The following is a 25,476-nucleotide window of genomic DNA, read 5'->3' on the forward strand; positions in this document are numbered from 1 at the left end:
CAAATGTGTTCTCTAACCTAATCACAAATAATAGAACTTAAAGACTTATGGCCCTCATCTTCAGGGGTATTAGATTTTTTATTTGAAAAATTTGAGACTTTGGTTAATAAAGTACACTTCACATGTTGGGAAATCAAGTTTTACAATAATGGTATTATTTTTTAGTCCAACGAGAAGATCGTAGGAAAGAGATAAGTGGCTTTTAAAAATAGTATTAAAGGAAAACAAACGTTATTTTCAGGCTATTCACATGTTGCTCTTTATTTGTTTATATATATTTTTTTACAAAGTATGATTTTTGGAAAATCCCCAAAGCGAGTTTCACCTCCGGATTTTCAGTTTGCTAGCATATGCATTCCACGTCTGGACAATAGATGAAATGAAATCAAATAAATGAATTAATTCACGGAAAAGTACTTGCCTATGTTGTACATTCAGCAGAAGGCCGATGATTGCAGTAACCAACATTGCTATTCAGCTTTCGCTTTTACCTGCTGTGGCTTTTCATCAGACTAGGCTGCTGAATGGAAGGCTTCGGCTATTATCTGGTTGGTATTTGTAACTATAAATAATAAGTAGTTATTTATCCATCATTGCTCATTATGAGTGCACAACCAAATGATAATACCAGCTTAATAAATAGGTTAGGCCTACCGGTTGTCACAGCGTGTTCAATATTTATTGTTGTTGGAAAATAAAATTTATACAATCTGGTGGTATTCATATTAACGCTATGCATAGCCTCATAATTTAATATGAAATAGTTTATTTTATTGGTCTCTTTACATGAAAAACACATAATTTATCAAATCTTCCAATCAGAGTCAAATTTCTTGGTACACAGATAAACAAACTAAACGTAAGTATCTAAACAAATCATACAGATTAAATCATCGAGCAGTTAAAGACGATGGAGCACTGGTGAAATGAAAACAACAAACAAACAAATTGAATATGAAAACCATGAAAAACAATGAAAACCCCAAAATTCTGATTGGTTGTGGGGCCACATAATTCAACAAATAAAAATGTAGTGCATTTCAGAATTCAATAAATAAAAACTAAATTTGGAAGGGACTATCCTCATTAAAAAGTTCTGGTCAGTTTAAACACGTTTTAATACGCATAGCTACGCATCAAGGCAATATGGATATGAAACCAAATTCGATTGAATTCATGCGAGAATCCAAGAGGTAGGCTATTTATTTTTAAAGTTATGAATTCCAAAATTAATTATTGTTCACCTAGCTTATTTTGTCTCTGACCGAAATATCTTGTTGTTTTCTGAGATGCTGTCGAACTGTTTACTGTAGCCTAGCCCCAGAAAATTTAGTGCACAATTTTCCGAAAGAGATATTGTCGTTCTAAACCACTGATTTAAACAGACAGTCCCAATTTGTTTTTATATGGGCAAAAAACGAAAAAACCTATGGGCTTTTTGATTCAAACGTAACGTACGGTGAAGTGCAATCCCTCCAAAATGACCATAAGTGGGCCTATATTACTCGAAGGACAAAACTGTTCATAGCCTTGTCCACACTGTAATGTATCTCGCTTTCTCTTGGCTTTTGTCATACTGCAGACTAAAGGTTACGGTTATGTTTTCGTGGAATGCATGCCGACTGTTGAAGAACATCTGGAGGTGGACGTGGTGGGGATGGAGGATGGAGTAAGTACCGTACATCACTTTCATTTTCATATCATTCATTTAGTAATGACCCAGTTTTAACCCAGGAGAGACACAGTACAACTGTGGTACCATACATTATGACATCTAATTGCTTTTTAAGGGTGAACATGACAGTTTAAGAAATAGGCCAGCAGTATAGCATAATAAAGAACCTGGGCTTGTTACAGAAACATTTCAGCTTTCTTTCCCAGGTGAAATGCTGCTTTTGCACCCTTGAGTAAGGTCCTTAATCTAAACTGCTTAATTAAATATCTGCAAAAATGGCTTGTTTGTAAAGTCAGTGTGAAGTCGCTCTGTAGAAAAGCACCTGCTAAATGACTAGAACTGTAATGTAACTATCCTGCAGGAGACCCACAACACCATCATCGCAGTGGCTGAGGCAGAAGCCTCCAGCCAGCTCTGCCATGGAGAGGAGGCCGTCCCCAGCATTGTTGTGATGGTGGATGTGGTGGAGTTGGAGGATGTAGTAAGTACAACACAGTGCTTTCATTTTCATTTCAGTCATTTCATAATGATCACCATAATGTTGGGGCGGGGGGGGGGGGGGGCGTTAGCTGAGGAGGAAGTGCAGTCGTCTGGTAATCTGAAGGTTTTTGGTTCAATCCCCACTCAGGGTGTGTCGAAGTGTCCCTGAGCATGATTCCTAACCCCCAATTATCCCCAAATCCCAACAAGCTGATTGGTACCTAGCATAGCAGCTGGTCACCGATCGCTGTTGGTGTGTGTGAGTGGGTGTCTGAATTTACCATCCAGTATTTCTCAGCTTTAACCCAGGAAACCCTATTTGTTTATTTTCCATGAAAGTGTTGTGCAATCCTTAAAGTCCTTAATCTCAACTGCTTAATTAAATATCTGCAAAAATGGCTTGTTTGTAATGTGTGAAGTCGCTCTGTAGAAAAGCACCTGCTGAATGACTAGAACTGTAATGTCACTGTCCTGCAGGTGACCCACAACACCATCATCGCTGTGGCTGAGGCAGAAGCCTCCAGCCAGCTCTGCCATGGAGAGGAGGCTGTCCTCAGCACTGGTGTGGCGGTGGATGCGATGGAGTTGGAGGATGTAGTAAGGACTTTACACAGTGCTTTTATTCTCATTAAAGTCATTTCATAATGATCCCCATAGTGATGGGGGGGGGGGGGGGGGGGTTAGCTGAGGAGGTAATATGGTCGTCTGGTAATCAGAAGGTTTTTGGTTCAATCCCCGCTCAGGGTGTGTTGAAATGTCCTTGAGCATGACTCCTAACCCCCAATTACCCCCAAATCGCAACAAGCTGATTGGTACCTTGCAAAGCAGCCGATTGCCAATCACTGTTGGTGTGTGTGAATGGGTGTCTGAATTTACCATCCAGTATTTCTGTTTTAACCCAGGAAACGTATTTGTTTATTCTCTATGAAAGTGTTGTGTAACCTTAAAGTCATTAATCTGAACTGCTTGATTAATTTTCTGCAAAAATGGCTTGTTTTTAAAGTGTAAACTAGCTCTGTAGAAGAGCACCTGCTAAACAACTAAAACAGTAATGTAACTGGCTTGCAGGAGAGCTATGACACCTCCACCATCGCAGTGGCAGAGGCAGAAGCCTCCAGTGAGCTCTGCCCTGGAGAGGAGGCTGTCCCCAGCACTGGTGTGGCAGTGGATGCAGAGGTTGTCGTAAGTATTTTACACAGTGCTTTCACTCTGGGAAACTACAACCTTAAATGTGCTTCCTTATGTTTTTTAAGGATGAACTAAAGACCAAGATACCGTAATAGACCGCAGTGTTTATATGAATTTTATGACAACATTCTTAACATTTCCTGGTAAAAAAATTCAAAAGATTTACCTGCCCAAACACAGCGAACTGAAGAGTGATGTCTGGTCAGGTACTCAGTGTATATCTGTTGTGCCAATAGTTGTATTTATGATGTATTTTCATATGGGTCAGAACTTTGTAGAGGCCCCTGAATTTGGTCTTATGTCCTCTACCATGCCTTCATCCAGTGTGCTGCAGATGAAGAGATGGGGGCGCTGGGAGATGGGGAAGCAGCCCATCAGCCAGAGAGCCTCCCACAGAGTGAGTCTCACAGATAATGTGCTCTGGATGGAAAATGGCGAAATGTACATTTTGCTCTTAAATTCACTGTGTATATATGCATATTCAAATGGAACCCCTCAGCTCAGTTAAATCCCGAAATTGTGTGATCAAAGGGAATCCAGAAAATGCTCTGCAACCCTTGAATGATTACTTTACTCTGGTATTATTTTACTATTTACGATCAAACTTAATTACTTAACTTAAAATGTGAAGACCAGTGAATACTTGAATAGATAGTTGACGTACTAAAACGATTCAGATTTGTTTCCCCCATTTGATTACACTGAACTCTCAGGTTTTACAGTGATATTAACAATAAGGGGACACTCTGTTTTTCTCAGAGGTGGGAAAGAAGAAAGCTTTCCGGAGCTTCTTCAGCAGGGTGTGGAAAGCCCTCAAGAGCTCGCTGTGCTGCTGCTCTGTGGAGGAGACAGAGTGAAACACCACCCACCCTGCTCCTCCCCCACCTAAACCCACCTCCCAGCCTACCCCTACCCAACCACTCCCCAGCCTATACCCCCACCCAACCATCCCCCAGCCGATACCTCCATCCACCCACATGAGAGGCAGAGGCTGGCCATTTACCTATCGCGGTAAGCCAATGATACTGCAACTGATGAGCCAGCACTGGCAACTAACAGGCCTGTGCCGATGACTGATGGGCCAGCAGTGAGCAGTGGCAAATGAGAGACAGCATATGAGCCTGACTACTGACTCTCCTAGGCTGGCAGCTCACTCACGTGGACTAGTAACCCAATCTCCGAGACAAGCAACTCATTACATTACATTACATTACATTACATTATATTATTGGCATTTGGCAGACGCACACTTCGTGTGGTACACTGTCACCAGAGTGACGTACAGTTGATTAGACTAAGCAGGAGACAATCCTCCCCTGGAGCAATGCAGGGTTAAGGGCCTTGCTCAAGGGCTCAACGGCGGTGCGGATCTTATTGTGGCTACATTGGGATTAGAACCACCGACCTTGCGTCTCCCAGTCATTTACCTTAACCATTACACTACAGGCCACCCCAGACTCAATAGTTCAGACTAGCGTCCCACCTGCCTAGACTAGCAGACCACTCTCCCAGACTAGCAACTCACTCAGCTAGATTAGCGACCCGCCTGCCATGACTAGCAACCTACCCTTCTAGGCTGCTAATAAGTGGACTCCGGAATTATTGGCACATGAAGGAAAAATGGCACAGACAAAGGTGATTGAGCTCGACTGCTCCGTGATTGGATCAAAGACAGGTAGATAGACATAATGCTGAGTCTAATTCCTTTGTTTTTGCAATACAATGAATGCATTTTGGGTTGAGATAAAAAGATGAACACAAGACAAGAGTTCAGAATTTCAGCTTTTATTTCCTGGTATTTACACCTGATGTTTTAAACAACTTTAACCCTTTGGGTTAAGGTCTGGTGATTGACTCAACGCATTTCTTCATAAGTTGGCAGACAGAATGTTTTTGTAGACTTCTGAATTCATCTTGCTGCTACCATCATGAGTTACATTATCAATAAAGATTAGTGAGCCCACTCCAGAAGCAGCCATGCAAGCCCAAGCCATGGCACTTCCTCCACCGTGCTTCACCGATTAGCTTTTATGTTTTGGATCATGAGCAGATCCCTTCTTTCTTCACTTTGGCCTTTCCATCACTTTTGTAGAGGTTAATCTTAGTTTCATCAGTCCATAAAACTTTGTTCCAGAACTTTTGTAGCTCATCTCTGTCTTCTTTGCAAATTCGTCTTCCGATTCTTACTACTGATGAGTGGTTTGCATCTTGTGGTATAGCTTCAATATTGCTGCTCTGTAAGTCTTTTTCGTACGGTTAAGATGCGGTTAAGATACCTTCTCCCCTGCCCTGTAGAGATTGTTTGTTTGTGATGTCACTGCCTGATGTTTTGTGGGTTTTCTTCACAGCTCACAATTTTTCATCAACTGTTTGAGGCAAAACCCAAGGCTAAAACCAACAGTAGACATTCAGTACTATTTATTGTTTAAAGGTACAAATAAATACTTCAAACATTCAAGAGAGGAATTGCTACGACAAACAACCTCAGACCACAACACTGTTTAAGCTTCCCACAGTCTATGAATAAAACGCGTAATGTAAATACAGTTAAGCGCTCAACGCAACCTCTTTTCGTAGTGTTCCCGTAAGAAAATTTTCGCCAAACAGGTGACTTTATGAAATTTTGACTTTGGTGCGCTGCATAACAAAATTTATATGTTTTGTCTTTTTGAAGTTTTCACTTCAGCTAACCTTTTTCCTTCAGTTTAGCCCTCCTCCCTGATCTAATCACGGAGCAGTCAAGCCATTTTTTCTTCATGTGCCAATTGTTCTGGAGCCCACTATATGTTAAACCCCTTGTTGATCATCAACATCATGGTAAATCAGTAGCCCAACAAGTCAATCGCCAGCCTTCAAGGGATTAGTCAAGGGATTAGCCGGCCAAGGAGGATAGGTTGCTAGTCTAGGCAGGTAGGACGCTAGTCTAAACTTTTGAGTTGCCAGGAGGGGAGATTGAGTTCCGAGTCCACGTGAGTGAGCTGCCAGCCAAGCCAGCCAAGGAGAGTCAGTAGCCTGGCTCGTGCTGTCTCTCATTCCCACTGCTGGCTCATTAGTGGTCGGCACAGGCCTGTGAGTCATCGGTGCTGGCTCATCAGTTGCTTTTATCATTGGCTTACTGTGATACTATATATATAAATAAACATCTCAACTTTCAACTTTTTAGTAATTATAGTTTATATTACATTTTTTAAAAAGCAAAATAGAACTTGGAAATCTATGGGGCAGGTTGAAACAGCGTCCGAATTGTCAGGAAACAGACTGGAAAATTATTTGTTTTAATAAAGTCAAAGGTTGGTGAATCCAGCATTCGTACCATTTCATCTGATAGTAGTTTCATCTGTAGTAATGGTCTATATTTTGATTCAGACTAACCACATATGGCAACATTAATATGTAAATGAATACCCGGGAAGAAATGGATAAGAGCAAGTGCTAAATACGATAATGTAATTGTACATGGAATATACGACGTTATAGTAAAAGCTGTTGTTGCTGATGCATTTATAATAGCATGCCCCGGCTGTGCTGTAGCTGTACTCCTGCATGGCTCACAGTCTCTGGTTGCTAGTGAAATGTGCCAAAACTATACTGCCTTATAACCCACAAGACAGTGATTTAAATGGCGTACATGTGGAGTCATCATCAGTTAATCGAAAAAACACTTTTGTGAAAAAAGCGTGCTAAAACACAGATTTGTTAATAACTTTCAAGTTTTCAAATCACCATGCCACTCATACAAGAAGCGGGTTGCTATAATCGGTTCTAGGATTTTTTTACTGGTGTAGGCAAGGGCAGTCTGGGGGTGGCCACTATATCTCCTGGCTTCACGCACATCAAGTATTTTTGGGGGAAATTAGCCAAAATATGCGTGAGTGTAACCATGTCAAGGAAAAGACCCAATGCTATGATCTTTGCCAGAGGTGGATGCACCAAGTACTAAACTAGGGATGTCAATAATGTTGAAACCTTGATTTTGGTGAGATCTATTTTTTATTAAAGGAAAATTAGATTTTGCTAGGTTCCATTGAAACATTGATAAAGTACAGTCTTTTTCATGTTGGCATTTTGAGTTTGTCTCAATTTCATTTTTTATTTTTTGTGCACTGCCAGTCAAGGGTGCCAATACTTGGAGCCCAATATACATTAGTTAATGCCAATGCTTCAAATAACATTGTAAAGTGTGACCAATTAAATACATTCTCCTCCAGGCTCCATAACAAAAGACAAATTGTTCTTGCTAACGTAGTTTCTTACAGAAATCATTATACAGCCTTCCTTTTTAATTGCAACATTGGAATGTAAATAACTTTTTTTGCAACAGTATCTTTAACAGCATGAGCCCATCTTGACCCTCTAAATATTCCATATGAAGAAATACTCAATATTTTTTCGAATATTTTTAAGTTAAATTCCAGAAATTCATAGAAAAATACTGTATATCTGAACTTGATTCAAACAGATTGACCAGTTGTACACAAATCAGGACATCATCTCAAGGTAATAAGGTCCAGAAGTATTTTCAAGTACCTTGTGATCTGTGCAGTAAAATTCCAGTGAATTGAACTTTATCATCATCTGCTTTCATGCTAGTCGTCTGCTGGTGTGTTTCTGTCTCTGTTCAGGAGTCAAACAGGTGGCTGCTCCAGTCAGCTGGGAGTGTACATCAGAATTGCCTCAAGAAATTGAAGTCACTGAGCTCAAATATTTTGCTGTAACCTACGCTCACCAAGCACTTTATTAGGAACATTTTTACTTTATTACACCTACTTATTCATACGATTATCTATCTCAGCCGATTGTGTGGCAGCAGTCCAATGCTTACAATCATGTAGATATGGGTCAGGAGCTTTAGTGAATGTTCACATCAACCACCAGAATGGGGGAAAAATTTGATCTAAGTGACTTTGACTGTGGAATGATTGTTGGTGGTAGACAGGGTGGTTTGAGTATCTCAGAAACTGCTGATCTCCTGGGATTTTAATACACAGTAGTTTCTAGAGTTTGCAAAGAATGGTGCAAAAAAACTAAAATAAAATCCAGTGAGCAACCGTTCTGCCGACAGAAACGCCAGACTAGTCACAGCTGACAGGACGGTGACAATAATGCAAATAACCGCACATTACAACAGTTGTATGCAGGAGAGCATCTGAACACAGAATGCATCATAACTCTAAATGGATAGCCTACAGCAGTAGAAGTCTAAAAGATAAGTCTAATAAATACCTAATAAAGTGCTCACTTAGTGTATAGCCTACTTGCATATTTTTGTGAATGCTGTTCTGTATTGGGTGTGTGTCCCAGGTGTGTTAGGTTCTCCCACTTCCTGATTGTTTCCCACACCTGATTGTCCTTTCCCTCTCATTACCTGTGTATAAAAACCCCTCTGTTTGTGTAGTTTGTTGGCAGATTGTTATGTGTCCTGACCAAACTCTCCAGTGTTTCTTTCTGATTAACCCATTTTGTCTTAGACTTGCACCTCTTGATTTATCCTTCTGTTCTGATTCGACCCATAGTTTTTCGACCCTGTTTGGCTTATTGGTGTTTTGTTTCTGGATTCTGTTTTTGTTTGGACTGCCCAGGTGTTATCGACCCTTTCCCTGTGACATCGACTTTGTCTTGGATTATCCCTACTATATCTCTTTGCTGTTGTACTGACCCATTGCCTGGACTCTTGTTTACTCTTGTTCCTCCCTGTCTCCTCAGGTTATGGGGATTGATGTGGGAGCTGGGCACAGTGTCGTTCTAGGGGCAGGTACTGTACATACACATGGGTGCACGTGTGTGCACACACACCCACTACTCATTTGCAGACTGTGGGATGTTTGTTGGTGCCAGAGAGGGTGGTGTGAGAAACTGATCATCTCATGGGATTTTAACGCATAAAAGTCTCTAGATTTTGCAAAGAATGGTGCGACAAACAAAAAACATCTAGTGAGCAGCAGTTCTGTAGGCAAAAATGCCTTGTTAATGAGAGAGGTCAGAAGAGAAGGGCTAGACTGGTCGAATATGACAGTAACGCGAATAACCACACATTACAATAGTGGTATGCAGAAGAGCAATTCTGAACACACAAAGCGCCAAATGTTGCTCCTGCTGTAGCCTATCCACTTAGAGGTTTGATGAGTTTACAGTGCAAAAAACTAAACAAAAAACATCCAGTTAGCAGCTGTTCTGCAGGCAAAAAATGCCTTATTAATGAGGTCATAGGAAAAGGGCAGGTTGGTCAAATCTATCTATTGTTAATTAAGTTTCAAAATATCATCAGTGTGGAAATGTTTGATATTCTCCATTAATTTACAATAGTGCTCAGAGGGGCTCATAGCACAGACAAACTTCAAACACTTCACTGCTTAGGTTAGCTGTGGGCGTGCTTTCCTGACAAGTCATGTCTGTGGCTTAGGTTACCTAAGGGTATGTCTTGTTAAATATGCATGTCTAGAGCTTTGGCAGTGGCATCAGGAATAGTATCCAAAATTCAGAACGGACAAGGGCACCTCTGAGAAAAAATACACTAAATGTAGGAAGTGGCAGGGATTTTTGGTTTCTACAACTTCGATAGTAGAAGCAAGCGGTGACGTCCGTTCCATATCACAGAGTTCAGTGCTGTGTAGAGTGTACACATTGAAAGTAATTTATCTGCAGTAATTGTCAGTATTCAGTAATGTGTTCATGTCTCTTTAAGAGATCAAGTTCAGTTTCGATTTGCCAGAATTTGCATTGTATTGTTATTAGATCAGTTTATCGCTTTGGCAGTGACATAAGGAATAGCATTCAGAATTCAGAACAAGCAAGAACACGTCTGTGAATAAAATGCACTAAATGCAGGAAGTGTTTTGAAGTACGTTAACTTATTCAGATAGTTAGCATCTCTCATTCTGAATCCACGGTGACACATTTGAGATGTAAGTAAACTTTTTTGCTTGCTTACAGACAGTTCATGTCTTTTAAGGATGCATTATTGGCACTCACCATGAGCTTATTCTAAGGATTTGATGGCTAGCGAGTCCATGCTTATTTATCTTAATTTAGTTCACCTCCTTTAATCTTTCACGGCATCATCAGCCCAATACTTCTAAATTAGTGTAAGCTAGTAAGCTGTTAAAGCAACCCATGTTGCTAGTTTACCACATCCAAGCTGAGCGAATACAATTCAAGGTGACTATACTGTAGTAATAAATATGAATGAAAGCCTATCATTCTTTTAATTATTATTTTTTCTCTATTGTAGTCAATTTCCTGATAGAACTTTGTGATAAAAGCATAGATACTATATTAATTATAGCTGGAACCAGTTTCTGCTCCAGCTGGATGGTCTGTTACCTGTACCAAGCTGCTCCATCAGCTGGACAGGGTCTTGCCAGAATGGTTGTTTTATCTACCAGCTTGTTACAAGTTTGACCATCTCCAAACCAGCTGGTCCAGCGAAAAACCAGGCTAGAACCAAGCTGGCATTTCCACCAAGGTTTTAAACAATTTTACAATGGCTGTAGCTATGAGGAATATGTTTTATATTTTCTGGTGGAGGCTGTATATAATAACCTTGCCCTTGCCCCTAGCAAAAACCATGGGTGTGAGAGGACTCACAAGTTACATTGAAGGAAATAAGAAACAGTTTTATGAGGGACGAAAGCTAAAAAACACCAAACTTGTAATTGATGGAAACAACTTGCTCTGCAACTTGTACATCGAATCAGGCTTGGACCAGCGGCACGGGGGAGACTATGAATCCTTCGCAAACATCATCCAACAATTCTTTGAGACCCTTACCACCTGCAACATAGAGCCCTTTGTCGTGATGGATGGGGCGATTGATTACAGTGGCAAGAAATTTCCAACACTAATAGAGCGAGCCCAGGGCAGGATCGAGGAGGCTGGCAAGATATCAAGTGGGAAGGCAAGGCAGACCAATATTTCGACCACACTCCTCTCCAGAACGGTCTTCAGACAGAAGCTGTCCAGCCTTAATGTCCCCTTTATCTACTGCATGTTCGAGGCTGACCAAGAGATTGCCTGCTTGGCCAACGAGTGGAACTGCACAGTGCTAAGCAAGGACAGTGATTTCTATATCTTCGACTTGAAGGGTGGGTACCTCCCATACGAGTTTTTCGAGTGGCACAACATCAGCATGTGCCAGGAGAACAAGGAAAGGTACATTCCAGTCTCCCATTTCTCCATCAACAATTTCTGTGCCTGCTTCAATCACATGAACAAAGAGCTGGTCCCTCTTTTTGCGGTGATTGTTGGCAATGACTACACCAGCCTAAGGTCCATGGATGCGTTTTTCAGCCGGGTTAACTTCTCGCAAGTGGCCCAGCCTGCATACAGCAGGATGCACGCCCGCATTAATGGCCTGCTCCACTGGCTGTCCCAATTCCCTGGGCCGGAGGAAGCGATGGATGAAGTTCTTGTCCGAGACAGTGCCCAGGATATCACTCAGGATATAATCTCCGGAATGCAGGAGTACAAAGTCTCCCACAGCAACCTGGCGCAGTACTTCATGCACGGAGCTGCAGTGGACAACCTGGCAAAATACTACACACCAGCCAACCTCCCGGAGCCTGTGAGACACTTGCCCGAATGGCTGCTGGATAGACTGTCCAGGGGCCACTTGCCCTCTTTCATTCTTGACGTCCTGGTGCTGCAGAAAACCATACTGGGAGTGCAGGTGGAGAACTGCCAGCTTCCCAGCAGCCACACAACCTCCCTGCCAATCCGCCAGGTCTTCTATGGCCTGCTTCTGGATGGGAATCGGAAGCTTCTCCAGGGGCAGGACAGCGAGCAGGGAGAGACCACAAATCCAACCGAGGGCAGCCCGCTTTACCATGTGCAGGAGTTTGACAGGCTGGGTCTCAAATTCAGGGGAGCCTTCATTGACGCCATTCTTCCAACTGGGATCCAGCAGCTGCCTCTGGAGAAACTGAATGAGGTAGCTACGCTTAGTCATTGTGTCAGTGAAGCTTTTTGAGCCCTTCACACCTTCTTCAAAAAATACTATGTGGGTCCTTTAATGAGCATTTAGTTCAAATTCAGCTTTATTGCGCATCCTTCTTCATCCGCACAGTTAACCAGTTATTCCAGCTGAGTAGTACCATTCTTACGATGTGAGAATTTGAGTTTATTGCTCTCACCTCCAAAGGACATTTCTCTCAATGTTCTATCTCCTTCCAGTACTCAATAACTAGGCATTAAACCCCTTGACCTAAATTTGATGCCCAAAGATATTGTATTCATTTGCATCATACCATATGAATAATGGAGAGATCCATATCACTTCTGTTTGCTTGACTATGTTTCATGTAATCACTTGTTTTGTAGGTGCCTTTACCTGTCCGACTCCAGGTTCTCCTGGAGACTCTGGGAGCAGACGAGTCCATTACTATAGCCGATCGCCCCCACCTCAATTTACCTGTATGTGTCACCTGCTACTGGCTAAGCAGCTCCAAGCCCAAACCTAACCTGCAGATGGTCCAGGCTCTGCTGCTGGGCATTGTGTATGGAGAACTCTGCAGACTTGGAGGCAGCCAGAGAGGTACAGCCAATTGTAAGGCATACTGTCCCTCATATATGCTAGGGATTACTGTCTTTTTAGGATTATTATTTAATAGTAATAATAAATTCAATTCATATAGCGCTTCTCATTTGCGGTGGCAAATCTTTACAGCAGATTTTATAGATTATATATTTTAAAAGCAAGGCCTGTTGGCAAAAAAAAAAGGTTTTAAAAGCATCAGTAGATGGGGTAGTTCTAAAATCATCAGGGAGGGTAGTTCCAGAGGTGAGGGGCTCACGAGCAGAAGGTCTCCCTTTGTCCAGATGTAGGGGGAACCTGAAGCTGTAGGGAACAACATTTTATCAACATACACAGGCACACAATCACATCAAATCTTCTAAAATCTAGTTTTCCAGGAAGTGGATGAAAAACACTTTGGCGTGTATTATACACTAAGATGTGTTTATATGGGTATGAATTCATAAAATTGAGGGAAAAGTACATTTTCATTTCAGCTTGTCTTTAAGTGTAATTAAGAAAAAGTTCTGGGATTGCACTCATGTTTGGAATGAAAACCAGCCCACAAATTGATACCCCAGAAGCAAGATTCGGAACCAATAGTGCATGCATTGTGTAACTTATATTGGGACAGTGCAGTGGGACTGTTAACTGTGTCTGGACATACATTTTATCTATATCAGTTTAAGTTATCATTGGCACTAGTGAACATTCTATCATCTGTAGAACGCAATGTATCATATACACTAAGATGAGCAGTACAATACCACATCTGTAGTTGGTTACACATTTCGTTATGTGTACATTGAACTGTATATGTATAATGCTGCATAAATTCCACAATGGTATGGAAATAATGTTTCCAATCCAATAGCATGACTCCCATGCTGTTTGTTCTTTGCCTTTGTTCCTTGTCTCCCTTAGTGCAGCATTGGTTGAGTTCTGTAGGAAGCTCAATGGCTCATCTGAACTGATGTCACTGACAGTAATGACAGTCACTGATGCCCAGACGGGTGGTGTTACATCATCGGTAATGGTCAACACAACTCTCTCCCTCTAGGGCCAGCGGCTGAGTACCCAGGCTTGAGGGCAGTCTGTGATAGGCTGGGCAGACTACGGGTCAGAGCGAATAAGAGGAGAGGGCCTGATTTGGACGTGGCCCATGCTTACAGCCAGTGGCAGTCCTGCCTGTGGATGAGCATCTACCTGAACCAGCTGCTCTGCAGTCCACTTCCAGAGCCAGAGTGTGCCTGGTACAGAATGCCTGACTGTGCCCTTTCTCACAAAGGGCTGTTTACCCTTTCAGATAAAACAATATTCCAGGAGAAGTAGTCAGGAGAAACATGAAAGCTCAAATTGTCAGAAACAAGTATGGCCTGTTTGTTATTTTCTTACCTGATACTTTCACAAATAATGTTAATGAGTCATTAATTCCACAAATCCTAGAATTCCAGAGGTGTTGTCCCATGAATTTGTTTTAGCTATTCACATGAGCACTGCAATGATCTAACCCCCTATTGTTGACACTCCCAATCAAGAGCAGTTCAGGTCTTCTGAGTGAAAGGCTCTTGGTAAAGGGGTGAATTAGCTCGTGCCCAGGTCATGCAGACTTTTGTGTCTCTCTTGGGACAGGCTGTACAGTGGGACATTCGTGCACGGTGCTGTGGTGGAGATGAAGTGGGGCAGTACCCCAGAGGACCTGCTGATGGGAGCCCCCTTTCCTGCACAGCTCTACATGGACATCCAAGTGGCGGTGCAGCGCTCTGTGGGTGCTGACTTTTTCAAGCCCCAGTCCACAAAGAGGGAGAATGCCAGTAATTAGATCAGGGTGTTGGAGCTACACAGAAGTTTTTCTCCTCCAACAAGTACGCTGTACTAGATGATGATGCTGATGAAGAGTAGGTAGCACTCATTTTTAATGTCACTGTTTTAGGAGGAGACAGGACACATAGTGGCATTTCATTTGTAATTACAGCTCAGGAAATGCTTGCCCATTTGCACTGTACCTGTAATGTTTCTGTATCTGTCCTGCTTCTATTTATGTTTATTCTTGTTATATATTCATTATCATACAACCTTGGTTATTGTTTTCCATTATAGTTTCTCATTTGTGATCCCTTGTTATGTCTGCGTCTGAATGTTTACCAGCCGAGTCACTCCCCTGTCTGCATGTCCCACTATTCGTGTGTTTACCGGAGTTTCAGGTTTTCAATCTATGCAAATGTCTACTCCCTAATCTGGAGCCATATGTTTTACATATTTTGTTTTGCCTTCACCCTTTTGTACGTTCGGCCTTTGCTTGACTGGATATTTGACCTTTTTCCCCGTTTACTCGACTATTCTTTTGCTTTCTGCTTTTGGCATTGTCTTGGATCTCTTTGCTCTTGAACTCGGAATAAATTACAATGTTTTTAGATTATCCCCTGGTCTGCGTCCGAGTCCTCAGTGCCGTACATAACAGTACCTAGAAACACATTTTAATAGCATAGCTGGAAAGAGTTTACTTTGGCAAGGCATTCCGATATACTTTTTAATACCGCATGTACACTGTCGTCTGGATGGTAGGTGTGCATTATAAACATATAATATGCAGGTATTGCAGCATTACAGGAAAAGACTCCACACCGTTGTACTTGCCAGCAGTGGATGCACCGAGTACTAAACCAGAGGTGCCAAAATTGATGAAACCTTGATTTTGGTGAAATCTTATTTTTTTATTTTGGTTGGTTACATTGAAACATTATTAAAGTATTTTTCATGTTGGCAATTTGAGTTTCTCTCAATGATGATATTATTTATTGTGCATTGCCAGTCAGGAGTGCCAATAATTCTGGAGCCCACTGTAGATTAGTTAATGCCAGTGGTTCAAATAACATTGTAAAGTTTGACCGATTAAATCAATTATCTTCCAGCCTCCTAAACAATCCCCCAATCATTATCAGACATACTAGCTATTCACATGATCACTGCAATGATCTAACCCCCTATTGTTGACACTCCCAATCATGAGCAGTTCAGTTCTTCTGAGTGAAAGGCTCTTGGTTAAGTGGTGAATTAGCTCATGCCCAGGTCATGGCATTCCATGTGTAATTACAGCTCAGGAATTGCTTGCCCATTTGAATTGCTTGCCCATTTGCACTGTGTCTAAAAATAAAAATATATTTTAATAGCACAGCTGGATTTTTAAAACTTTTGCAATGTATTCAAATCATCAAATTCTTTTTAATGCACATACATTTCATTATGTGTATATTTCTATTTATAGAGGTCATATTTTAAAGCCTTAATTATTGACCACAATGTACGGCAGCTAAGTGCATAGAGAGGAGATCCCTTGAAATACACTTGTTTAAAAAAGGATATTGTAAAAGTGAATGAATGACCAAATATCTTTTTGATAATGTACAGCTGACAAAAGGTAAAATAGGCTCAAATAGGTGCTGAGGATATGAACAGCTTGGTTTTATCACTTGTATTTTTAGACTGTATTTGTGCTTTGCAGTTGGAGACTGATGTATCTTTCATTTTTGAAAGTTCCAAGCAGCTTAGCTTTGTATTTGAATGCATTATGTACTGGCAGCACAAATAAAATTGAGCATAGCAATGCAAACAATATGAGTCAATTTATATGGTGATACTACATACTGCCAGTCTTCACTGCCATTTGTACCACTGCAGTAGTGCAACGAGCATCTCATTTCTAGAAAAAAACAATATAGCTTCATGTTCTAGCCAATAAATATTTGTTGATGCTGCATTTGGGTAAGTTAAAAACTGTCCCTCATGACAAAGAGGTTTTCACTCAAACGTTTGAATAAAATGCACTGTGATACATCTCACCACAAATATATTTTCCCTGCATACTGTATTGATGCGAATAAATTGTAAATAAAAGCTTGATTTATATTGCTTAAGATTATGCTGCTGTGAATTCTTTCTGCAGGATTTAAGTTAAACATAGTAACAGGTGGCACCCAATGAACAACTGTTCATGGAAGTTGTAGTGCTTCACACATCTGGTGGAGAACCTGATAATTACAGCCACAATAATTGTTAGTCCATGTCCCATGCCCGGACAATGGCACTGTGTGATGAGCTTACGATTGTTAGTGTAGTTCATATGCATGATACAGTGCTTAGAGAATGGGATGTACCCAACAGGGACTGCCTCTGTACTGTTCCACTGTGAGTCCCAGGTGGATAGGCACTGTCTGTTAATAGCACAAAAGCACTCTCACCTGCAAACCTCAGGTCAATCTGTACAGCTGTCAGTCAGTCCAGACACAATGTGAGCTGCTGTGGCATTTGGAGCTGAAGCACTTTGCATCTTGAAATGATGAAAAGAGATTTTCTAGGAATTTCACATGGAAATGATGTGAAAATATATAACTTGGGGTCAATACAATCAAATACCCTTTGGAAGTACTTTGGTATAAGCAAAGTATAAGCATTTGGTCATAAAATATTGGAAGGGTTATAGATTGGCTGTCCATCTGGTATGTAAATTAGAGGCAGAATAAATGTATGTTTACAATAAATGCATGGTCATATTCTGCTTCATTTCTGCATAGATTCATTGATCTGCGTCAATCTTTGTGCCAACCATAATCTCAAATAATGTATCGGTCATTGAATGGATACATTTTTTTAAAATCCTCCTCCAGGCTCCATAATAAAATACAACAAATGGGCTTCATTCCTTCCCCGATCGTAATCTGCCATACCATTTTTAAGCACAACAGTGCCCTCTACAGAACTTTGTTTTGTTGAGATTACGAAAATATAAGCTTTCAATCACAGCTAATCAAACAAGGCATTTTATAACGAATGTCTCTACTCAAGCTCCTCCAACTTCCCTAAATACATTATTCCAAAGGTATTTTTCTATGAAAGACATACAATTTTGTATTTCCAGGCAGGACACCATGGATCTTCATTCAAATTGAGCCACGTAGGGGCAACTGCAAAATACAAGACTGATTTCCTTTTTTTTCTCTCACGTAAGTCTCCAGCAATCATGTTTATTTGTGAAAAAAATATTCTGTGCGGGGGTAAAGAAAAAGTGAACAACATTCTTCCAGCAAATTCTCTCCAAGTAGGAGAGGTTGTTTTTTTCCACAGTTGTCTACATAAACCCCTCTGTTGACATTGCTTCAATTATCCACCACTTCCAACTGTTCTTTTATATTGAGGGTGTTTTCTGATTTCAACTGCAGGAAGCCTAAATATAATTTTTAAATATTTTTGGGCATGGTCCACCTCTATGCCATGAGATATGCAAGATATGATTATTTTATTTTCTGTTATGATTTTATACTATAATTGTCTTGTTAATGTATTCTTTTATTTGTAGGTACCTAAGGTGGTCTTGGTTATGTAAATTGCATTTATCTTTTAATTTCTTTTTTTTTTTAACACAGTTTTACCTTGATTATCTCTGTCTGATAGCTGGTTCAATAATGTGGTATCTCCCAATTCTTGCATTAACTTGTACCTCCTCTCTTACTGTCCACTCAATTTCTTTCCATCTGGCCTCGTAGTTGTATTTTATTCTGGGTTTATTTCCAATCCATCTACACTCACCAAGCACTTAATTAGGAACATTTTTACTTTATTACACCTACTTATTCATGTGATTATCTATCTTGCGGCAGTGCAGTGCACACAATCTTGTAGATACGGGTCAGGAGCTTCAGTTAATCTTCACATCAACCATCAGAATGGGGAAAATGTAATCTAAGTGACCCTGGAATGATTGTTGGTGGCAGACAGGATGGTGTGAGTATCTCAGAAACTGCTGATCACCTGGGATTTTCACACATACTAATCTCCGGGGTTTGCAAAGAATGGTGCATTAAAAAAATCCAGTAAAACAGAAACGCCTTGAAAATGAGAGATGTCAGAGGAGAATGACCAGACTGGTCAAATTACTGGTCACAGTAACACATACAACCACACATGACAACAGTGGTATGCAGAAGAGCATCTCTGCACACACAACGCACCATAACTCTAAGGCTACTTCCATCCAGTATCTTAACACGCTTATCCTGAACAGGGTTGCAGGGGGGCAGGAATACACCCTGGACAGGTTGCCAGTCCATCACAGGGCACACACACCATTCACTCACACACTCATAACCACGGGCAATTTAGACTCTCCAATCAGCCTAACCTGCACTGTGGGAGGAAATCGGAGTACCCCGGAGGAAACCCACGCAAACACGAGGGGAACATGCAAAACATGTAAACTCCACACAGGGAGGCCACGGCCGACCGGGATTCAAACCCAGGACCTCCTTGCTGTGAGGCAGCAAAGCATAATGTCCAAATTATTCGCTCCCTTAACAATTATTTAAGATAAAATGAAACAAAGTGAAATTGGCAATACAATTTTACTTTCATTTTGTTAATCTCAATCAAAAAGAACTATATTGACCATCACAAGTTGGTCACAAACAGTTAAACATACCACTTAGCACTGAAAGGGCAATAATACAAAGGAATACAAACCATATGGAATGGTTGCAGACTTGCCAGGAAGAGGATGCAAGTGCATATTATCCCCACCGACATGGCAAGATGGTGAGGGAGGCCATGAGTAACCCAAGGATCGCAGTAAGAATTGCAGACATTGTTTGTGTCTTGGGGCCACCAAATCTAAAGCAAAACATAAAATGGCACCTCCATGCTGTCTTTGCGCAAACTCTTTGGAAGGGTGGCACAAAGACAGCTCTTACTGAGCACAATAAACAAAGCATCTTGAGTTTGCCAAGCCTCATTGGAATTATGCCCAGAAGAGAGTGAGATGAGACCAGCATTGAATGTTTGGCGGCAAAATGGAATGCATACAAGGAGAAGCACCTCATACATACTGTCAAATATGGAGGTGGGGGTGGGGGGATGTTTTGGGGATATTTTGCTGCCAGTGGTCCAGGGACACTGTTTAATCAATAGCATACATTGAATTCAACAAAGTACCAGGAATTTTCAGCAGTCAATCTGGTTGTCTCTGCTAGGAAGCTGGGACAGGAAGATTGTCCAGCGGGCAATGGCTCCAAACATGCACCAAATCTACACAGAAATGGTTGAGTGAAAACAACCTACATGTTCTGGAATAGCCATCTCAGTCTCCAGACTCTATCTGGTAAACTACTCAAGCACACTAAATTACTATTAGGTCCCATTCTATTTGAAACATTTTTATTTGAAACATTTTGAGGGTCCCGAATGATTGGTTTAAATTACACTCAGTGACGCACCACCAGTCATCTTTACGTCATTTCTCCAGTATTTACATTTCAAATCGAGTTTAGGCTGTGACGTCACAGTAGATGCCTTTCAGTTCAGAATTAAATAAATACAAATAATCCTGCTTTGGCAAGTATTCTGCTGAGTATACTAGAGGACAGGACATAAGTAATAGAAGATGGATATTAGAACCGGATTTTATAGCAGAATCCTCTCGGTAGGCTATTTCTTTTTCAATGTATTATATAAGTTATATATAAGGAATGGAGGAATGGTCAAAAATCTCTCCAAATGTGTTCTCTAACCTAATCACAAATAATAGAACTTAAAGACTCATGGCCCTCATCTTCAGGGGTATTAGATTTTTTATTTGAAAAATTTGAGACTTTGGTTAATAAAGTACACTTCACATGTTGGAAAATCAAGTTTTACAATAATGGTATTATTTTTTAGTCCAACGAGAAGATCGTAGGAAAGAGATAAGTGGCTTTTAAAAATAGTATTAAAGGAAAACAAACGTTATTTTCAGGCTATTCACATGTTGCTCTTTATTTGTTTATATATATTTTTTTACAAAGTATGATTTTTGGAAAATCCCCAAAGCGAGTTTCACCTCCGGATTTTCAGTTTGCTAGCATATGCATTCCACGTCTGGACAATAGATGAAATGAAATCAAATAAATGAATTAATTCACGGAAAAGTACTTATATATTGTACATTCAGCAGAAGGCCGATGATTGCAGTAACCAACATTGCTATTCAGCTTTCGCTTTTACCTGCTGTGGCTTTTCATCAGACTAGGCTGCTGAATGGAAGGCCTCGGCTATTATCTGGTTGGTATTTGTAACTATAAATAATAAGTAGTTATTTATCCATCATTGCTCATTATGAGTGCACAACCAAATGATAATACCAGCTTAATAAATAGGTTAGGCCTACCGGTTGTCACAGCGTGTTCAATATTTATTGTTGGAAAATAAAATGTATACAATCTGGTGGTATTCATATTAACGCTATGCATAGCCTCCTAATTTAATATGAAATAGTTTATTTTATTGGTCTCTTTACATGAAAAACACATAATTTATCAAATCTTCCAATCAGAGTCAAATTTCTTGGTACACAGATAAACAAACTAAACATAAGTATCTAAACAAATCATACAGATTAAATCATCGAGCAGTTAAAGACGATGGAGCACTGGTGAAATGAAAACAACAAACAAACTAATTGAATATGAAATAGGCTAAAACAATAAAAACCCCAAGATATTTACAACCTGATTATTCACGATTATATTAATCTTTGCATCGCCATGTCCCTTTCTATGGAAATAGCCTCTGGTAATGGTAAATTCTGATTGGTTGTGGGGCCACATAATTCAACAAATAAAAATGTAGTGCATTTCAGAATTCAATAAATAAAAACGAAATTTGGAAGGGACTATCCTCATTAAAAAGTTCTGGTCAGTTTAAACACGTTTTAATACGCATAGCTACGCATCAAGGCAATATGGATATGAAACCAAATTCGATTGAATTCATGCGAGAATCCAAGAGGTAGGCTATTTATTTTTAAAGTTATGAATTCCAAAATTAATTATTGTTAATTATCTTGTTGTTTTCTGAGATGCTGTCGAACTGTTTACTGTAGCCTAGCCCCAGAAAATGTAGTGCACAATTTTCCGAAAGAGATATTGTCGTTCTAAACCACTGATTTAAACAGACAGTCCAAAACCTATGGGCTTTTTCATTGAAACGTAACGTACGGTGAAGTGCAATCCCTCCAAAATGACCATAAGTGGGCCTATATTACTACCTTGTCCACACTGTAATGTATCTCGCTTTCTCTTGGCTTTTGTCATACTGCAGACTAAAGGTTACGGTTATGTTTTCGTGGAATGCATGCCGACTGTCGAAGAACATCTGGAGGTGCACGTGGTGGGGATGGAGGATGGAGTAAGTACCGTACAGCACTTTCATTTTCTTATCAGTCATTTAGTAATGACCCAGTTTTAACCCAGGAGAGACACAGTACAACTGTGGTACCATACATTATGACATCTAATTGCTTTTTAAGGGTGAACATGACAGTTTAAGAAATAGGCCAGCAGTATAGCATAATAAAGAACCTGGGCTTGTTACAGAAACATTTCAGCTTTCTTTCCCAGGTGAAATGCTGCTTTTGCACCCTTGAGTAAGGTCCTTAATCTAAACTGCTTAATTAAATATCTGCAAAAATGGCTTGTTTGTAAAGTTAGTGTGAAGTCGCTCTGTAGAAATGCACCTGCTAAATGACTAGAACTGTAATGTAACTATCCTGCAGGAGACCCACAACACCATCATCGCAGTGGCTGAGGCAGAAGCCTCCAGCCAGCTCTGCCATGGAGAGGAGGCCATCCCCAGCATTGTTGTGATGGTGGATGTGGTGGAGTTGGAGGATGTAGTAAGTACTACACAGTGCTTTCATTTTCATTTCAGTCATATCATAATGATCGCCATAATGTTGGGGCGGGGGGGGGGGGGGGGGCGTTAGCTGAGGAGGAAGTGCAGTCGTCTGGTAATCTGAAGGTTTTTGGTTCAATCCCCGCTCAGGGTGTCGAAGTGTCCCTGAGCATGACTCCTAACCCCCAATTACCCCCAAATCCCGACAAGCTGATTGGTACCTAGCATAGCAGCTGGTCACCGATCGCTGTTGGTGTGTGTGAGTGGGTGTCTGAATTTACCATCCAGTATTTCTCAGCTTTAACCCAGGAAACCCTATTTGTTTATTCTCCATGAAAGTGTTGTGCAATCCTTAAAGTCCTTAATCTCAACTACTTAATTAAATATCTGCAAAAATGGCTTGTTTGTAATGTGTGAAGTCGCTCTGTAGAAAAGCACCTGCTGAATGACTAGAACTGTAATGTCACTGTCCTGCAGGTGACCCACAACACCATCATCGCTGTGGCTGAGGCAGAAGCCTCCAGCCAGCTCTGCCATGGAGAGGAGGCTGTCCTCAGCACTGGTGTGGCGGTGGATGCGATGGAGTTGGAGGATGTAGTAAGGACTTTACACAGTGCTTTTATTCTCATTAAAGTCATTTCATAATGATCGCCATAGTGATAAGGGGGGGGGGGGGGGGGGGGGGTTAGCTGAGGAGGTAATATGGTCGTCTGGTAATCAGAAGGTTTTTGGTTCAATCCCCGCTCAGGGTGTGTTGAAATGTCCTTGAGCATGACTCCTAACCCCCAATTACCCCCAAATCGCAACAAGCTGATTGGTACCTTGCAAAGCAGCCGATTGCCAATCGCTGTTGGTGTGTGTGAATGGGTGTCTGAATTTACCATCCAGTATTTCTGTTTTAACCCAGGAAACCGTAGTTGTTTATTCTCCATGAAAGTGTTGTGTAACCTTAAAGTCATTAATCTGAACTGCTTGATTAATTTTCTGCAAAAATGGCTTGTTTTTAAAGTGTAAACTAGCTCTGTAGAAGAGCACCTGCTAAACAACTAAAACAGTAACTGTCTTGCAGGAGACCTATGACACCTCCACCATCGCAGTGGCAGAGGCAGAAGCCTCCAGTGAGCTCTGCCCTGGAGAGGAGGCTGTCCCCAGCACTGGTGTGGCAGTGGATGCAGAGGTTGTCGTAAGTATTTTACACAGTGCTTTCACTCTGGGAAACTACAACCTTAAATGTGCTTCCTTATGTTTTTTAAGGATGAACTAAAGACCAAGATACCGTAATAGACCGCAGTGTTTATATGAATTTTATGACAACATTCTTAACATTTCCTGGTAAAAAAATTCAAAAGATTTACCTGCCCAAAAACAGCGAACTGAAGAGTGATGTCTGGTCAGGTACTCAGTGTATATCTGTTGTGCCAATAGTTGTATTTATGATGTATTTTCATATGGGTCAGAACTTTGTAGAGGCCCCTGAATTTGGTCTTATGTCCTCTACCATGCCTTCATCCAGTGTGCTGCAGATGAAGAGATGGGGGCGCTGGGAGGTGGGGAAGCAGCCCATCAGCCAGAGAGCCTCCCACAGAGTGAGTCTCACAGATAATGTGCTCTGGATGGAAAATGGCGAAATGTACATTTTGCTCTTAAATTCACTGTGTATATATGCATATTCAATTGGAACCCCTCAGCTCAGTTAAATCCCGAAATTGTGTGATCAAAGGGAATCCAGAAAATGCTCTGCAACCCTTGAATGATTACTTTACTCTGGTATTATTTTACTATTTACGATCAAACTTAATTACTTAACTTAAAATGTGAAGACCAGTGAATACTTGAATAGATAGTTGACGTACTAAAACGATTCAGATTTGTTTCCCCCATTTGATTACACTGAACTCTCAGGTTTTACAGTGATATTAACAATAAGGGGACACTCTGTTTTTCTCAGAGGTGGGAAAGAAGAAAGCTTTCCGGAGCTTCTTCAGCAGGGTGTGGAAAGCCCTCAAGAGCTCGCTGTGCTGCTGCTCTGTGGAGGAGACAGAGTGAAACACCACCCACCCTGCTCCTCCCCCACCTAAACCCACCTCCCAGCCTACCCCTACCCAACCACTCCCCAGCCTATACCCCCACCCAACCATCCCCCAGCCGATACCTCCATCCACCCACATGAGAGGCAGAGGCTGGCCATTTACCTATCGCGGTAAGCCAATGATACTGCAACTGATGAGCCAGCACTGGCAACTAACAGGCCTGTGCCGACGACTGATGGGCCAGCAGTGAGCAGTGGCAAATGAGAGACAGCATATGAGCCTGACTACTGACTCTCCTAGGCTGGCAGCTCACTCACGTGGACTAGTAACCCAATCTCCGAGACAAGCAACTCATTACATTACATTACATTACATTATTGGCATTTGGCAGACGCACACTTCGTGTGGTACACTGTCACCAGAGTGACGTACAGTTGATTTGACTAAGCAGGAGACAATCCTCCCCTGGAGCAATGCAGGGTTAAGGGCCTTGCTCAAGGGCTCAACGGCAGTGCGGATCTTATTGTGGCTACACCGGGATTAGAAGCACCGACCTTGCCTCTCCCAGTCATTTACCTTAACCATTACGCTACAGGCCGCCCCAGACTCAATAGTTTAGACTAGCGTCCCACCTGCCTAGACTAGCAGACCACTCTCCCAGACTAGCAACTCACTCAGCTAGACTAGCGACCCGCCTGCCATGACTAGCAACCTACCCTTCTTGGCTGCTAATCCCTTGACTGGCAGCATATTCACCTAGGCTGGCGATTGGCTTGTTGGACTACTGATGTACCGTGATGCTGATGATCAACAAGGGGTTTAACATATACAGTGGGCTCCAGAATTATTGGCACATGAAGGAAAAATGGCTCAGACAAAGGTGATTGAGCTTGACTGCT

The 25,476-nt window shown here is 41.3% G+C and overlaps 1 protein-coding gene across 1 annotated transcript; it reads left to right on the forward strand.

Annotated features, from left to right (window-relative positions):
• Positions 1–10,124: 10,124 nt before the first annotated feature.
• Positions 10,125–24,751, forward strand: LOC133137573 (protein asteroid homolog 1-like). The gene is made up of 11 exons (XM_061255905.1): positions 10,125–10,245; positions 10,900–12,269; positions 12,683–12,872; positions 13,912–14,104; positions 14,484–14,616; positions 21,975–22,061; positions 22,429–22,548; positions 23,025–23,144; positions 23,617–23,730; positions 24,061–24,133; positions 24,639–24,751. The coding sequence occupies exons 2-11, from the start codon at positions 10,908–10,910 to the stop codon at positions 24,749–24,751; spliced, it is 2,505 nt and encodes an 834-aa protein (XP_061111889.1). The 5' UTR covers positions 10,125–10,245; positions 10,900–10,907.
• The last annotated feature ends 725 nt before the right edge of the window (positions 24,752–25,476 follow it).

The sequence above is a fragment of the Conger conger genome, chromosome 9, assembly GCF_963514075.1.
Source record: "Conger conger chromosome 9, fConCon1.1, whole genome shotgun sequence".
NCBI classification, from domain to species: domain Eukaryota; kingdom Metazoa; phylum Chordata; class Actinopteri; order Anguilliformes; family Congridae; genus Conger; species Conger conger.